The following is a 17543-nucleotide window of genomic DNA, read 5'->3' as shown; positions in this document are numbered from 1 at the left end:
TTATTATTATTATTATTATTATTATTATTATTATTATTATTAGTCATTTAGTAGATGCTTTTATCCTAAATGACTTACAGAGACTAGGGGTGAACTATGCATTACAACTGCTGCTGCTGAGTCACTTACAATAGGACCTTGGTTTTATCCTCTAAATTAAGGACAAACACTTGCAAAGGAGATAGTTTACGGCAGCTGTTAACAGTTTATAAAAGATGTTTATGATACATGCAAAACATTAAACTGTGATACCTTAAATAGAAAGGAATCCATGGGAAATAGGAATCCTTTAGCCCCTATGGAACTGTCATTATGCACTATCTTGAGCCAACAGTGGATGCTGGAATACACAATGTATTTATTTTTACAACTACATTGCCAAGTTATATCTAGCATGTCCTTAAGAAATTTGATTGTGTAATCTCATTTGAAAGCTTCTGTAATCACATTTTAAAATTTGGAGAATAATCAAATTATTCAAGGGACAAAAGCAGGGGCTGCATGGAGGAAGAACCTCAGTAATTGAAATAGGAGAGTACGTTGCGACTTGAAAAAGCGGACATGGTTTCCCCTTGGCTCATGGAGAGCTGCTCTTGAGGAGGTGAAACTGAGGCTCCAAAACTGGGAAGCAAGTGTTACTTCCCCCAAGAGGAACTTAGAGTGGGCAGAGAACGGGAAAACAAAAGTGAGTTAGGATAGACTTGGCCGGGGAGGTACCTGGCTCGCGGAGAACCTTCTCAGAGGGAGACCATTGCAGAGATGGAGCAGCATAGTGGAAGAGGAATGGAGGATGGAGGAAATAAAAAAGCAAGACAAAGAATAAGGGACACTAACAGATATTTTGTCAGGACAGAACAGAGGAGGAATCCTACCTTTTCAAGACCCCCCCCCCCCAAAAAAAAAAAAAAACACGAAAAACTACCTCCTTGAAAAGAGTTATATTTTTCTAATGCTAAGGGTTATTTTGGTTTAACTAAAACAGAAAAGGAATATTACATTTAAAGGCATAGCGTCACAAGAAAAAAAATCAACACAATGCATAATGAAACAGCAGGCTAAAGTGATTACAAGATGCATGTACATTCGACACCACATCTAACAACAAAACAACTACAAACACGGAGATACACGATTGCCTTTCTTCCCAACAAGATGCATTGAAAGCACACAGTAGCAGTAAATGAGCTTTTGTTTATGTAATACCCCTTGCGTACCCCTTGGACACTATACCCAATACTATAGCCCACACACACCCCCCCCAAAAAAAATACCCCACAAAACTGAAATACCAACACAAAAACACCTTTATAAAGTATTCATTTTTTTTCTTTCACAAAACAACATTTGTTTCATGGATGTCTGCACACTGACATAATGAATAACCTTTAAAAAGGTCTACAATCTCCAAACAAACCTACTATGAACTAAAAAAAAAATACTCGATTGTGCTTGTACTCAGGTACACCCCTCGTATTTATATTCAGGTTCATTAGAAACCCCTGCAATGCTGAGCTAATGGTCATTATCACTTGTGAAAAGCAGACTAGAAACATGTATCTTTCCTTGATACTTTTTAAAGACAACACAAGTTTCTTGGATAAAATAACTCATGAACATGTTTTCTTCAGATGGGGTAGCCTTATTTCAAATGATGACGAATAGTGGTATTGTAAATAGAAATTATTCCAGTGTAGTTGTTTTGTAACTTTTATAACTGAGAGTTAAACACAAATATGAAGTGTATCTAGTATACATCAAGTCTTTGATTAAAAGGAGGCCCATGTAACCTTTGTGTACCCTTTGCATTAATCAGATAAGAGGTAATCACTGGAAATGTAAGTAGGCCTCCTTGATTAAAGGAATAAAAAGCTAAAATAGACATAGAATTTGAAGTAATTTGCATCAAATTATAAATGCAAACAAGTTCTGTTCATGCAGTATATGTAAAGAGAATTTGATTGTGAAATCACACTTAGTTATGATTTATCCAAATACACAGTTTATTTATTCATTACATGTTTTCATTGCTGTCATGAATTACAGTCAAACCACAGTTTAGATTGGTCAATCACATTCTATATGTTGTGGAGACGTCTCAAATCAACTCTAATTTACTTTCGTACTATCTTGCCCACTACAAAGAGATGTTGCATGTACATACCTCTGTATATTGAAGAACGGGTCAAGGCTAATGTTTATAAAGCAATGCCACATCTGCTTATGCAGAGGTGAGACCGAGCCATTCGGCCTCCAAGGCTGGGAAGCATACTTCCCCCAAGAGGGATCTAGAAGACAGAAATGGGAAGATGACAGTGATAGATAAATTGCAGAGAACCTTCCTCGTGGAGGACGAAGCCAGCACCGGCTGGGCTGCTAAGCTTGGGAAGTAAGCTTCACTTACCTCCAAGAAGGAGACCATTGCAGAGGAGGGTGCAGCTGCAGAGGTGGAGTAGCCTAATAGACGAGGAAAGCGTAGTGGGGAGGAGGAGAGTATGGTGGAAAACAAAAAGGAAGTAGAGGGAGGAGCCCTCGTTCATGCCCCCCGAATAGCACACAAATTTGCAGTTCACTGGATATGATTGAGGGCTGCATGGAGGAAGAGACCTCCGGAATTGATAATAGAATATATGTGCTTATAACTTAGAGAACCTTCCTTGCGGAGCACGAAGCCAGCGGCGACTGAGCTTCTGAGATTGGCAAGTGAGCTTCACTTACTCCGAAAAGAGAGCTGGTCTGTTTTTGAAATTCATAGAAAGAGAAGATAGTGAGATTTGGAGACTAGAGTGAGATTGCAGAAGCAAAGGCCAAGGCATGGAAAACTGGAAGGAGAGGAGACAGCAAATTCTGAACAGCGTAGAAACAACCTTGGCGGAGGATTGTGACTAGGCTAATGAGAATATCAGTAGTAATTGGTAGACAGGAGGTGACAGGTGGGGAAGAACTCTTTGCTATCCCTCTGAGAAGAAGGTGGATGGCAGGGATTGATGAGGGGGGTGGGGGGGCATAGGTATGCTGAATAGATGATATTTATATTGAATGTCTGCTACGTGAGTTTTGAGGGTTCCCAAGGAGAGATGTAGATTGCCTTTTGCATGAACTAGGAAGGAGATAATGAAATCCTGATTGAAAGAATCTGATTTTGCTTGCAGAAGGTTCTGAAGGAGACCAGGTTGTGAAGGAGACCAGGTTGCATAGGAGAAGCAGGTAGAAGGAGCGAGGGCGGTGACCATGTATTCTTGAGCTGATGAGAGCAGATGAATTCAGCTGAAAATCAGGTTGCTGAATTGAGGAACAGGCAGGGGGGATAGATGAGCCGTGGGAAGCAACTGTCTGAATCTGGGAATCTGTAGGCGAGAAAGAGCATCAGCAGCATTATTGTTGATACCTGGGAGATGCGGAGCTTGCAAAAGGAAGTTGGTAACAGATATCCATAGAAGCCGACAGAGAAGTTGCATGATTATAGCCTTTGTTAATAATTTGAACAGTGGCTTGATTGTCACAGAAGAGTAGGATGGATTTTTTAAGCCATTAGTGGGCCCAGAGGGAGGCTGCGACAACGATAGGAAATAGCTGATTCCAATGGGGAATTCTGATTCCGATGGGGAAGACAGATGCTGCTGGTAAATAGTCATTTTCAAAGATTATTCTGACTTGAGTCTGTATTCTTGAGTCTGCAGGCTAAGTAGCAAGGCAAAAACAAAAAATGCAAGACAGAGAGCAACTCAAGGCTTGGGGTTTAAGTAGGGGATTAGCAGATGTTATTGGTAAAAAGGAAGTAGGGGGCGGAGCCCTCCTTCATGCCTCCTGAATAACACACAAGTTTACAATTACAATTAATCTTTAAAAATTGACTACTTAATTAGTTGAACAGCACACAATACCAATTTGCATATGAATTTTCAAAGACTTGTCCTCCCACAATAGATGTGTAATGTGTAAAATAATGGAAGAGCTATTGTCAATAATATTCTTAAAAAGATTTTAAAGGAATCCTTATCACACAAAAAGCAAATGAGATCTGGGTTTAATATCTTTCAATTCCTCAGTTGCTAAGGGAAAGTTAATTTGCACTGCCCAGGCCAGGTTTTGTCTTTATCTTGCTTTTAATGTTCAAGAACTTCATGAACATGTTTATGTGCTACCAGCTCTATTATAAAATAAAGTTTGGGGGGCTGGAGTCAGATACCAATCTCCGCGCCACCAAATTGAATCATTCAATTTACACATTAGCTAATTAAGATTGTTAGCACTATAAATATTCTCTTCACTTACCTTTCATTTGCGTTTCAATTTCATTGTAACCCACCACCTCCCCATCTCCACCTCTTTCAAAAATGTAGGTTTTTGTCTATGGGGGGTCTCCGGCTTGTCCAGGCGGCCAGGCAGCGAGCCCTCAAACCAAGTTAGGTTTGATGCCAAATGAATGTGTATATGTAACACACTTCTGTGTAATTTTGCATACTCCGCATTCTGCTCAATAAATATTTGTACTAAAAGATGTATTAACCTTGTTTGTTGATAGGACCAGAAGCCTGATGCTACAGGCATATTTTACCATTTTGTAAGACAGACCAGGTCAAGCATTCCCAGTTCTAGACTGAACAGAAGTAGCATGCTTTAGCTGAGAATTTCCAAATTTCCCTTCATAAGTGGTGTTTAGTCTCCAGGGAGCTTGATTCCAACATCCATGCTTCCATTTATATAAAGCATTGCAATGTTATCCAAGACTGACTGGAAGTTAAAACTGCTTAAGTTATACACACTGCTTATTATTTTAGCACATATTTCAGTTAATTATACACAAATACTAGGATTACAACACTGGGGATCTACATCCATTTTTTTTATTTGCCCATTAGTGAATATTTGCTGTTGCAGCTGTGCTTTTCCAACCTTAAAGTTTATTGACCCTGCTTAATGGATGTGGAAAACCTACTATGAAATTTGACGTCTCCAGATGTTTCCCCATGCTTTCTTTGACTGAAGTCGGGAAACTGGCTTATTTTACAGGAAAAAGCAGTAGCAGGGCAAACTGTTTGGATGGAAAATTAAACATGAACTCATGCCAGTTCGGGTAACAAAGGCACACCTGAACCACACCACGGTCCTGTCTTTCCCTACTAATACAATCCATAAAAGCTAATGAGTTATATGATGACATCCACCTAGATAATGACAATATTATTATTGCTGTTGTTATTATTATTATAAAACAAAAAAGAAAACTTACTTTACTATGCAGCTGGATTTTTACTTTTCAGATCTTTCAGAAATTAGAAATAAAAGGGTTGCTGTGGATTTTGCTTGCAAGAAACCATTTTAAAATTTGAAGGAAAGAAAAAAACTGTTTGGGATCAAGGTCAGGAGTCAATAATTACTGAATTAGACTATTTTTTTCATACGCTACCTTTTGGAACATATTGTATGTGATGGGTGAAACCAAGCTAAAGCCAATATAGCCATCCCTTCATTAAACAGAAACATGAAGTCACAGAACTGCAGTAAAATACCATGTCACTGATAACTGTATACAGAGTACATTGTCCAGGGAGTCTGTTTTCTAGGCACATGATGGACTGTAGACTTCAGTTTCAGTGTTAGGTCATTCGATAATGCAGTACTTCTCTATCCCAAGGGAGGGGAAACATCAGAACCACAGAGATACGTTTCCCACGGTTGGAGTCAAGCCATAATGTTGCTTTCTTGGGTTTGTGGGACCAGAATCATGTATGAAACCAGCCAAAATGTTTTAAAAGGAAAGCAGGATTAAACCTCAATACCAAGTCTGAGCATTCAAATGTCATCTGAGAAAGGGCAACATAAGTTCATGCAGAAATAAGAAGGCACATTTCTACCTTATTCTATATACCCAAATCAAGGGAGATTTTTTTCTTGAGGTTGTGGTAAAGTATTTTTACACAAATTGTTCCAGTGATGTCCATTTAGTTTCATTCATTTTTAGGAACCAGTAATATCAAGGATTACCCACCATCCTATCTGAGCCCCAGGGGTCGACAACTTGTCCATACACGGACACCCATGTCCGTGGCAAGAGTCATCAGTGTCCGTGGCAGTGAATATGTCTAACACACACTTGCATGTAATTGTATATATCTTCTGTTTTGTTTGTCCGTGGCCAAGATGTTGTTCCACAGTTCACTGCGCTGCTAGGAACTGTACCAAACTATTTTAATAGTGTGTGTACGCACTAAGCCAGACTAAACATGAAATGGTACTTTAGTGTGGACAGTTTGAGCTGGATTAATTAAAACGTTTTTTGAGTATGGTTCTCAATGTTGGTTATATAGTGTGGACAGGGCCTAAGCTGCCTCAAAGCTGGCTTAAAAGTGTCTAGGGTAAACAGGGTAAAAGAGACATTATCCCTCTATTTGAGGACCACTTTTATGTTTTCTTGACCTCAAAAAGATTTATTTTTGTATTGTTATTTTTTAAACACTTGATATAAGTTTTTTTTTTCTTTCTTTAAACTGTAAATATTCATAATTTGTTACTGAGATCAAATAATTACCTTTAATGTTGAAAACAAGCCTCTTCCTATTATAAAGCAAAAGAGCACCACCAAGTGACCTGACATGGTATAAACCCAGTAGTTTATTGCATGCTCTGGAATTGAACATACATACAATAAGCCAGTTCAGTGTTATAAAGAGCACTTTGGAAATTGCTGTCTACTTTCTAGCACACTAAATACAAACTAAAATAGTCCATGTTTTCAGCTTAATGAAGCATCAATTCACCCATACAAAATGTTGGCACCTGCAAGTAAAGGCAGTAAAAAGCCAAACAACAAGATTGTTATACTCATAGAATACCACCAGATGGCATTATTTCCTTTCATGAAGTCTCATTTTTATTGGTTTGATTAAATTGTCTGCTCTCTGTGTCCACACTATACCAGTAATCTGCCATTGCATCCAGAAATTGGGACTGGGGGGGGGGGGGGGGGGGTGTATACAGTATATATGTGTAACAAATATGGTATATACATATAAGGAGGCTGTGTGGTCCAGTGGTTAAAGAAAAGGGCTTGTAACCTGGAGGTCCCTGCTTCAAATTCCACCTCAGCCACTGACTCATTGTGTGACCCTGAGCAAGTCACTTAACCTCCTTGTGCTTTGTCTTTCGGGTGAGACGTTGTTGTAAGTGACTCTGCAGCTGATGCATAGTTCACACACCCTAGTCTCTGTAAGTCGACTTGGATAAAGTTGTCTGCTAAATAATAAAATAATAATATAAAAGAGCAGGTGGCATAATTATGCAAATAGCAACTATGAAGAGATTAACAAACTATAAAGGCAAAGCACATTGATTAAATGGCTGTTCACCTGGAATCCCACTATTAACTTCCTTGCCGCTAGTCTCAGATACAGATTTCCGCCTAGTATCAGACACACTTTTTTGTATCCACAAGGTTGAAATTGGCCGGGCAATGCCTCCCCCCAACCCCTGTGGCGCTGGCCCTGCACCACTGCCTGTGTAAATCAAACTTTCTGTACTCAACCATAATGATCAGACACATAAGCATTTATAACGCCTTTATTAGGGCTAATACAGACATTTTTAGACAAATAATAATACAATCTTAATTCACCATTTAAAACCATATCTTATCTGTAAAAGGCACTTGAGCATTTTACATAATCTCTTGGTTGTAGGAAAAGCATGTCACTTGCTTGGAAAGAAAGAGGGTGTTATTCACCATCAAAAGGCCCTTAATAGAATAAATTCCTACCTTGATAATTATATTCGAATTGTTACGCAAACACATATTTCTTCACAGGTGCCATATATTTAAATAATTATCAAACACATTCCTCAGTTTCAAAGTAAGTTTGCACAATATTACCCTGTTTACGATGTTTTGGTGAGTTATTTTGTAAACAATGTGAGTGAATATTTTTATGTCCTTAAATAGATGTGAAAGTGTATGTGTTTTTTATTTTTCTCATCAGATGCTAAAGGAGTAAAAACTGAGACACAGTTTTCAAACCCTTCTATAGGTTAATTTGTGTAATATAATTCACAGCCAAGAACATCAGGTTCCCTAATTACAGTTAAGTCACAGAAGCTCAGAAGGGAGCTTCACATGATGCCCCAAAGCCAGATGCCCCTGTATTTTAATATCCTTGGATGGAAGTGCTAGCGCTTGTGCACTATTGATTTCTGGGACAAACCAACAGCTAGGGAATAAAACCACAGATGCAGCTTTATAAGTGGACTTAAATGACCTATTACTTGAAGAAATCACTGTTTATCATATTAAGCTTTAGGGGACAAATGAACAAACAAGCACTCTGAATTAACACAGGACATCTGGCAGGTCATATAACACTCCATGCTGAATAGCTATCGGTTCACTATAATGTTACCTTGTGTGTTATCTATTGCATTCTTCTAACATTGAGAAACACTACAATACTTTTTTGGTTGTGAACAAACAGTGCTTAACAGATAACAGTCTCTGGATGAACAAACAATTACATGCAGTCATTTATCTGGATAAATTACATGACATTTGCAGCGCAATGCAATTGGGTACAAATATAACTGAATGTATTTGCTTAGCAAGCAACACTTATGTGTTATTGAACCTCTAAAGTTAAAAAAAAATGTTAAACCCAATTGGCATCTGTAAATGAGGCTGTATGTAGAGATTTGGCAAGAGAGTCTCACTGGTTTGGGGGTGGCATCTGGTTGTGATGCAGGTGTGTGATTCACTATTCATGTCACCCACCCAACCTAGAGGACAAAGTCAAATATCTCTTCAGGATTTGCTTTGGTCTAAAAAATGTGAAAACATTTTAATGTGGTTGGATTTGCCCGATAATTGATTAAAGTTTTTTGGTGAATAGCAAACAGAATTGACATTTGTGATTACAATATGTTTTTGAGTCAGTTAGCCAGTGATTCATTTAAGCAGTTTTCAGCCAAAGTTACTAGAATTCTCTGGATTCAGGTGAAGATTGAGAGTGTGGTTTAACTTCGCATAGAATTACCTTAATAAACTGTTAATAATAATAATAATAATAATAATAATAATAATAATAATAATAATAATAATAATAATAATAATAATAATAATAATAATAAAACAAACTATTGAGGCACCAGTTGCATACTATATGTTTATGCAAATACTGTACGTGTTTACTTTAACACTCAATCAATATAATAATCTCCAAGGCTCCTCCAAGCCCACAAAGATAATGACAATGTTGATTCAGAGTAGGCTGATGAGTAGCAATCCAAGCAATCCAAGCTCAGGGCTGAGCTGCATGCTGTGACTCCACTTATTTATACTGCTGTCAATGACCATCTGCTGTTTAACAGTGAGAGACAAGCAATGGATGGAATTTAAACCAAATACAATTGTCACCTGTTAACCTTTCTTTAGTTTTTTTTTTGTTATAGGCATATCTGTTTTCAGCCTAAATAAGATATAGTGATGTCTTCTGTGAACAATTAAAAGGGGGGGGGGGGGGGGCTATAGTTTGTTACTGTACATATTGACTAGTTGTGTTTCAAACCCAACTTATCTCCACCACAATAAAAGGTCTGTCCTTAAATTGATTTTATGCTTCCACAGATCATTAGTAATGTTATCAGCCTCAGAGTAGATGATTTCCCAAGTACTCTGACCATGTGTTACTGGGAAACGCTATTTTAAAAGTACTGTGGTGGTTCATTTAACGCGACAGAAAGATACCTGGTTTATTTTTACTCTAGAAAGTGGCTGGAAAATGCAAAGGGTCCTTGACAGGAATGCATTTATAACTGCAGTGGTATTGAAGCATAATAGCATAAGAATTGTAAGGCCAATTTGATTTTTAATATGTAGTCTTCCACATCTGAAATGTCATAACCAAAACCAATATACTGTATATGCAAATGTTTGATTGGTGCCATTTACTGGCTAATGTTTTTAAATGACCAGCAAACATAATTGAATAAGAAGTGTTTTTACATTTTAGTAATTCAAATGAAGTTACATATATTACCCCCCCCCCCCCCCCCCCACACACACACACACACATATATATATATATATATATATATATATATATATATATATATATATATATATATATATATATATATATATATATAGGAACAGTATATGGTATGTATGTATGATGCATAAAAAAATAGAATCCATATAGGTACAGTATAGAATATATATTTTTATTGAAATGCCTTTTGTTTCATTTAAATAAAGTTCGTCAGAATTGCATTTTAGTTTCACAGGACACCTTAGACAGCATTTTAAATAGTATAAATTATAAGTTAGAGCTTAAAATTAAATAGTTGCTTAAAATATATTCTTACACCAGCAATAGGGTGTGGTTAAAACATTTTTAGTAAGTGTCACAGTACTTATGTCAAATTATGTCAAATGTCAAATTTCCTATGACATTTGCATTACATAGTCAAAGTAGCTCAATATAGTACAATAAAATGTCTAGAGCAAAAAAGTGACTACTTTAGAAAGTTACTTTCTCTGCGTCATCTCCCACAGTTCCACTCATAAACTTTATTCTATAAAACAAGTTTATCTGGCCTGAAGGCTGGGCGGGCGTCTGATAGATATGGTTGTATCTAACCTAGCTCTTTTGGAGCTCTTGTCCATGTGACTTCTTCATGCTTGCCTCCACACTGTATCGACGAAGCTCTTTTCCTGCAATCCTGTTGTTTCCCAGTTGTTATATCATTGGATGTGTTCATGTGTGGGAATTCTGGCTGGAGTTCTGTTGCTGGATGCAGCTACACATGGGCTTCTTTGTCAGCTCCTGGTAGGTAGATGATTTTAGAAATCTCGAGTAAGAGTCTTTCTCCATGAGAGTATAGATTTTATTCTGTGCTAGGTCGAAGCATGAAAGTGAGGGGTGTAGAAGGTTATTCTTCGTAATCTTTCTTGTTTCGTGATCAATATTGACCTATAAAACAGACAGAAGAGATAGATATTTAATACTAGAACATATGTAACCATGCCTACTCTCAACATAATTGTATCATAATTTTATATATATATATATATATATATATATATATATATATATATATATATATATATATATATATATATAGACACACACACACACACACACATACACATATGTACATGTTAACAAACAGATCTACGTCGGTACTTTTTCAAAGCAAAAATGTTTGGCATTATTTGTCTGGATATTATTAATAAGGTATTATTGTTTAACTAACCTCTTTTGGTGCATCATTTTCAAAATATTCTTCATAAATGTTCTTTGCCTTGGATGACAGCTTTGCAGATGACTTGGTATTCTTGTAGTCCTCACAGGCAAGCCAGAACTCAATGTTTTCCTCACTAAACTCAGACTTCAAGAAAGCTCTGAAGGCAGCCAAACCATCTATCAAAAAGAAAATAAATTACATTATAGATATAGATATATACTTTGCACTTCTGAAAATAGAAATTACCATGTGGGCTTCTTGCCCAAGAACCCTAGCAACAGACTCATAGAATTAATTACAGATATGATTCATCATTAGGTACCTGCATTAAAAAATGTCTGAACCCTCAGATCCACTTAACCTTTCTGATCTGATGTTTTCCCTGATAGATAAACGTGATTTACATAATAGTTGGAGAGTTGGTCTTAGTTACTGTATAGAACTACATTTTGTCCAGTAGGAAGGTCAGTGACTTGAATAAATTCAAATTGAGGGTTCTGTTGAGTTGCACTAAAAAAGTGTTTAAACAAAGGTGTTAAACATCACCTAAAACCAAGTGATTTTGATCTTGAACCCAGCTTTCTATGTATAATTACTCATCTTATTGCTTAGATACCACAAAACAGAAGATATGTGGAGATTCCGTAATGAAGTAAACTCTGACCTCTGGTTACATTTGACTGGTCAAGCATTACGTAATCTCCCCAGGCATTTAAGCTGTAAAAAAATGCTATTAGACTTACGTTTATTTGTCAGGAGTTTGTCAAAAGTCTCTCTCCACTTCAGTGCTTCCTGCAGGGAGGGCCTAAGGAAAAAATGATAGCCCAGTAAATTACAGAGTTTCACAATAAGTGCATTTTCCTGTTGCCTTATGGGTTATTGAAGACTAATATTGTGATCTAAATTGTACTATATTAAAACTATTTTCTAAGTTGCAGATAGTGAAATTAGCACTAGACTTATACCCTATGGTTGTTATTATTGTTAACACTTTTTTTTTTTTTTTTTTTTTTTTGCTGCATATATAAATGAGTTATTCAGCAGCAGGCTCTTGAGTTTTTTGTGGCTGAATTTAACCGCCAATAACTTCATATTTAATTTCATATTTAGACATATTTACAATTTTTACAAATAACAAATACAAAATATCAACTTGTATTTCTATCAAATGAAAAACAAAAATCTCTTACCTGAGTTTATCTGCTTTGCTTGAATGTCCAGGGTTGCTGGAAGCATCTGGCTTTTGAAGAAAAATGCTCAAACGAGTCTTCAACCCCTTCGCCCTGAAATAAAGAAATGATGCATTTATTAGATCAATCAAGAAGAACATATTTAGAAGTTATATAATTATTTTGTTAATATTTTATACAAATTGATTACACATTTTTAAAAAATAGTTTTGCGATTTATGAACTGTGCATTTGGTATAAGCATTATTAAAACACATATAATCCAAGTTCATATAAAATCCTCTCTAATGATGATATGTGATTTTGCAAAGCAAATTGTCTGAACTTCAGATTTCAAAAAAAGGTATCGAGTGCTTTAGGATGAAGTGAAACCTTTCAGTAATACCCCCCTTCCCCCCATACTATTACAAATATATTGCTGGTACTAGTGTTAAAATGATGTATATGTATGTTAAATGACCTGTTTAAAAGACTTAGCAATAACATCAACCAGTTCACTATGTGATACATGCTCGTTATCCATTACTGAACTATATACAATATATAATTAAAGCGCTTGTTAGTACTGTAAGTTCACCTTTTCTTAAAATAAAATCAGATTTATTAGCACAATTTTAAAAATAAAAAAAGAACATACCTCTCAATGCAATTGTTTGGTAGAGATTCCAATCCTCTGCACATTTTCATAGAAATATGACAGAGCTTTAGGTTACTTTGTGTTGTTTAGCAGTAAGAGAGCTATATCAAATGTGGTTTCTGAAGGCTGAGCCTGGGAATAGTGTCTTATATGGAGAAGGAGGCTTGACGTCACCAATGCAGGCAACCAATCAGTGAGCAACTCTGGGGGAGTAGACAAGGTTAGTGCAAGCAAGCAGCTAAGGTAATTGCTCAATTACTGAATGGATGAAGTTGTTATTGTCTATGGTTTTTCCTATCATTTTGATTATTTTTTGCAAAGATAACTGTCCCCATTTTCTTTTCATTGAACATTTTCTTCTGAAGCAGTACAGACTTAATGTTGCTGTTTTATAATAACATTACATGTGTGTTTAAATAAACATGGCTTTTGTCCTTAAGATAAAAAAAAAACAGTGTTTATTATTAAACAGGCAATAGAATAAAACATGTTTAGAACAGTCTAACAAATCCCTTTCCATTTTTAAGATTGTATTTGCATATTTACCCAGCAGAAATCCATTACTCCTGCTACAGCACTATATGCTTGATTGAACTTCTCATCTCCACTGCTCCCCCATCTGACTCCCACATACCGGTAGTTTATTATTAACAGTTGATGGGGACAGGAGGGATATTATTACCTTTAACACAGAAAGAATCATTAAAAAATAAAATAAAAAGTCTAAGAAACAACAATAACTGCAGTGAAACAACACAGGACCAATAAGAATTTTGCTATGCTAAATGCAAGAAAAGGGAATGTTTTGAAAACATTTTAAGCATACTATTGAAAACTACAGTCAATGGTCAATGGATGCTAGTTGTCATTTAATTAATTGTTGCACGTTTTACACCCAAAGTAGCTAGATTCAATTATCAAGTGTTATCAAACTTTACTGATAAAACTGAGTTTGCTGATCAGTCGTTTCACTTCTTAATGAAGGACAAAAGCAGTACTAAATGAAATTTATAATTAAAGTTCGGGAGGAGGGTCAGACACCAATCTCCGCATCACCAAATTGAATCATTCAATTTACACATTAGCTAATTTAAATTGTTAGCACTATAAATACCCTCTTCACTTATCTCTCAGTTGCGTTTTGATTTCATCGTAACCCACCACCTCCCCATCTCCACCTTTCTTAATAACAGTTTTTATGTTTTATCAAATGGGGGTCTCAGCCTCGTCCAGTTGGCCAGGCAGCGAACCCTCAAACCAAGTTAGATTTGATGCCAAATGAATGTGTATATACAGCATACTTTTCTGTTAAATCGCATACTCCGCATTCTCTACAATAAATATTTGTACTAAAACATTTTGTGATTGGTGTTTGTCCCGAACTACTGAACAATGTGTTTAGCACTATTTAAAATTGAAGAATTGTTACGTATCTGTTGAATGAAAGCATTCTGAATGATTAGTCAAATCACTGGAGATACAATCCACCTTACTGTTGCTTCACTCAAAAGTAAGATGGAGTAATGCATTTTAGTATGATTTTGCATGACCCCAACATTTTAGTTTAAATATATTCACAATTTAATATTTGTGGGATATATGTAACTGTTTAGTACTGTATGTAAATACTTATCAAAAAATAACTTATAACTAAGGCTACGATTTTGGCACGATAATTTATAGTACATTTCACTGGCGAGGTGCGGCAAATCCAGCAGCATTCACATAAAGTTCACCAAATAATGTAGTTTTAACTACATCAACATGCACAAGAGATTTGAAACAGTACACCAAAACCAATAATATAAAGACTATTGCTTTTAACTACTGACCAGTTTAAATGTTACTTTAGATTGCAAAATTTACAGTTCATACTTCAGACTCAGACATATTTTCGGAGTTGAGGGCCTCCGACCATGTGCGAAAAGTCAGAAGTACGTTATCTACTATCTTGACATACGTCTTTTTTGGAAAGGTGTACAGCCTTAACAGATTGTCAAACCTGTGTCATTCTAAATTACCTAAAATATCTCTCACTGTCACATACCCATGTTGTACAAACAGCATATTGTAAAAAAAGCCTCTGTAAGTTGGTAAACTTCTGTTCTTTGACGCATTTGTTCTTCTGTCTTTACAGAAAACAGCTCACTCACATTTTTTTTGGTATTTTAACTGTCACCCATTTACATGCTTGCTCGCTCAGCTATCTCATTTGATGACCTGTAGCTATACGTAAATGCTGTGTGAAACAGCCAAACAATTTACAGATACTCGCAGATTTATATTTTCAGTTCATGACATACTGCATGTTTTAAAGGAAATAAAGGAAGCACCTTTATTTTTTACATCCGTGACAAAATCCTAGCTTTACTTATAACTAGTGTTCCACATTTCTGGTTTATTCCAAATTTTACCGATTTATTTTATTTTTTTACTGATTTATACCCGATTTTTGTGTCTACTTTTCAATATTTTCCCAGTATTATTTTCTAGGAAATACACAATATTTTTAACAAAATATTGTTTTATTTTGAGTCCAACATTGTAATAAGCAGCCTTACATTGTATCCCAGTACGTTTAGACATCAGAGGATCAAAAGATGTTCAGACGTCGCACATTGGTTCTGTGTTCACAAACACATTATCACCTGATTCTGTTGGCCAATCAAAGTCTGATTATTGTGACAAGTGCTGGGTGTAACTAGCTTGATCAAAAACTAAATTAAAATACTTACACAAAAATATAATATTTTTAGTGGATGAGGAATGGGGAGAAAACATAAATCAGTTTATGAATATTCAAAAGAAAACAAATGTTTTGAAGTATACAAAAAGCCAAATAGCAGAAGTGGGTCAGATGAGTCAGAGGATGCAAATACTACTGCACTGAGGTACATGTTCGCGCTGACAGAAAAAAAGAACATACTGAAATTAAGCGACACATTACACTAAAAGTGAACAGAGACAAGCAATCCATTTCTGTGGCTTTTACACACGCTTTAATAAAAGCGATTGCGCAGAATGATTGTGTTAATGAGTTTGTCAGAGCGCTGTGCTTTGCTGGACAGCCACTGTTTATTGCAGAGAGGTGTGTATTGGTGACTTTGAGCAATAGTACTGTCCATCAGCTAAAACACTGCCTAACACTTACAATCTTAATCATAAATATTTGACAGAAAATGATGCTTTAGTTCGTAAACTTATGGAACGCATTGATAGAAATCTCCAGCGTGATTTTTGATGCGTCTCTCGATGGCTTGGGCCGACCAGTTCTGTCAATTTTTTTTTCTTTTTATGATTTCAAGGTGAATAAACCTGGCTTGTTTTGGGCTGATGTCATGTTCATACCTGCTGTAGTTACTATTTCCTTCAGCACAGTGATTGCCCAAATGTTCTCAAAGTACCAGCTAACTTGAGAAAATGTGGCCTCAACTTGCACAGATTCTGCTTCATCATGCCAGGGACATTAAACTTAATCAAAAACCAGAGATGCTACGCATCATATTCCACATGTAAAGTGTGTATACTGAGAATTTTTTCCCCCCGATTTTTCTCGATGTTTCAATTAAAAACAATTTTTTTTTACCAATTTTATCCCTATTTTAATATTTGTTAAATAAAGTTTTTAAAGCACTATACACTATATTGACCAGAGGAGTCTTTCCTTAGATTCTTTACTGCTTACATTTACAAGAATATTTGATTAGTCATATTTCTTTTTTAAAGGGATTTTTGTGAATTCACCCACGGCAGCTAGAAACCTACAATGACGATGATGTCAAGACTCATACACATGTAGGCAGTTCTTGTTCTGAAAGTCATTGTTTTACTGTATGTTCAATAAAAAGTGAGAGAATCATGTGTAATACACAATAAAGAAATCAAGTTGTCCTTGAGCACCTAGATCTAACCAGTAATATCAGTTGCTTGTTGTCACCACTGTTGTCATTGGCAATTCATTTAAGGGACACCCCCTATAATATTCTCTCTCTCTTTCTTTCACTCTCTGTCTCATTATCTGTTTCCAGTGAAAACAGTAGAAAGGGAAGGAAATATGGACACATTTTAGCAACAAAATAGCCCAGCACAATATGACAGGATTGTTCCTTCAATGCACTTGTAATTTTCAATATTTTAATGTAAATGGATATTTTCCAGACACCTATGAAATTAGTTTGTTTTTTTATTTCTCACCTCAAGAAGTGACCTTTCTGGTTTCAAATGCTAGTGTATTTTATATACATATTCAACAGATAAAAGGGTTAGGGTTCACCAAAACTTCAATGCTCTTCCAAACTTTTTTTTTTTTTGCCTGTGATATGTGTAAACATAATCAATTCAGCCTAGACATAGACTTAATATTCTACAAAACTGCCAAAAATAAGTGGCATCTACTGTAAACTGAGCTCTGCTGAGTAAAAAATATCCTAATAAAAACAGAGTTTCTGTAAAAACATGGATGTTTATGTCTTTTTTTGTTTGTGAGT

The 17543-nt window shown here is 35.9% G+C and overlaps 1 protein-coding gene across 1 annotated transcript; it reads right to left on the bottom strand.

Annotated features, from left to right (window-relative positions):
* Positions 1 to 10187: 10187 nt before the first annotated feature.
* Positions 10188 to 13169, bottom strand: LOC131728556 (regulator of G-protein signaling 5-like). The gene is made up of 5 exons (XM_059019574.1): positions 13057 to 13169; positions 12420 to 12512; positions 11973 to 12034; positions 11239 to 11405; positions 10188 to 10955 (listed from the first exon to the last, which is right to left on the bottom strand). Exons 1-5 carry the CDS (start codon positions 13104 to 13106, stop codon positions 10740 to 10742), a joined length of 588 nt encoding a protein of 195 aa, XP_058875557.1. The 5' UTR covers positions 13107 to 13169; the 3' UTR covers positions 10188 to 10739.
* Positions 13170 to 17543: the final 4374 nt, after the last annotated feature.

Source organism: Acipenser ruthenus, unplaced genomic scaffold (assembly GCF_902713425.1).
Source record: "Acipenser ruthenus unplaced genomic scaffold, fAciRut3.2 maternal haplotype, whole genome shotgun sequence".
Lineage (NCBI taxonomy): Eukaryota > Metazoa > Chordata > Actinopteri > Acipenseriformes > Acipenseridae > Acipenser > Acipenser ruthenus.
The sequence above is the reverse complement of the archived record's forward strand: the minus strand, read 5'-3'. Positions and strand labels throughout refer to the sequence as shown.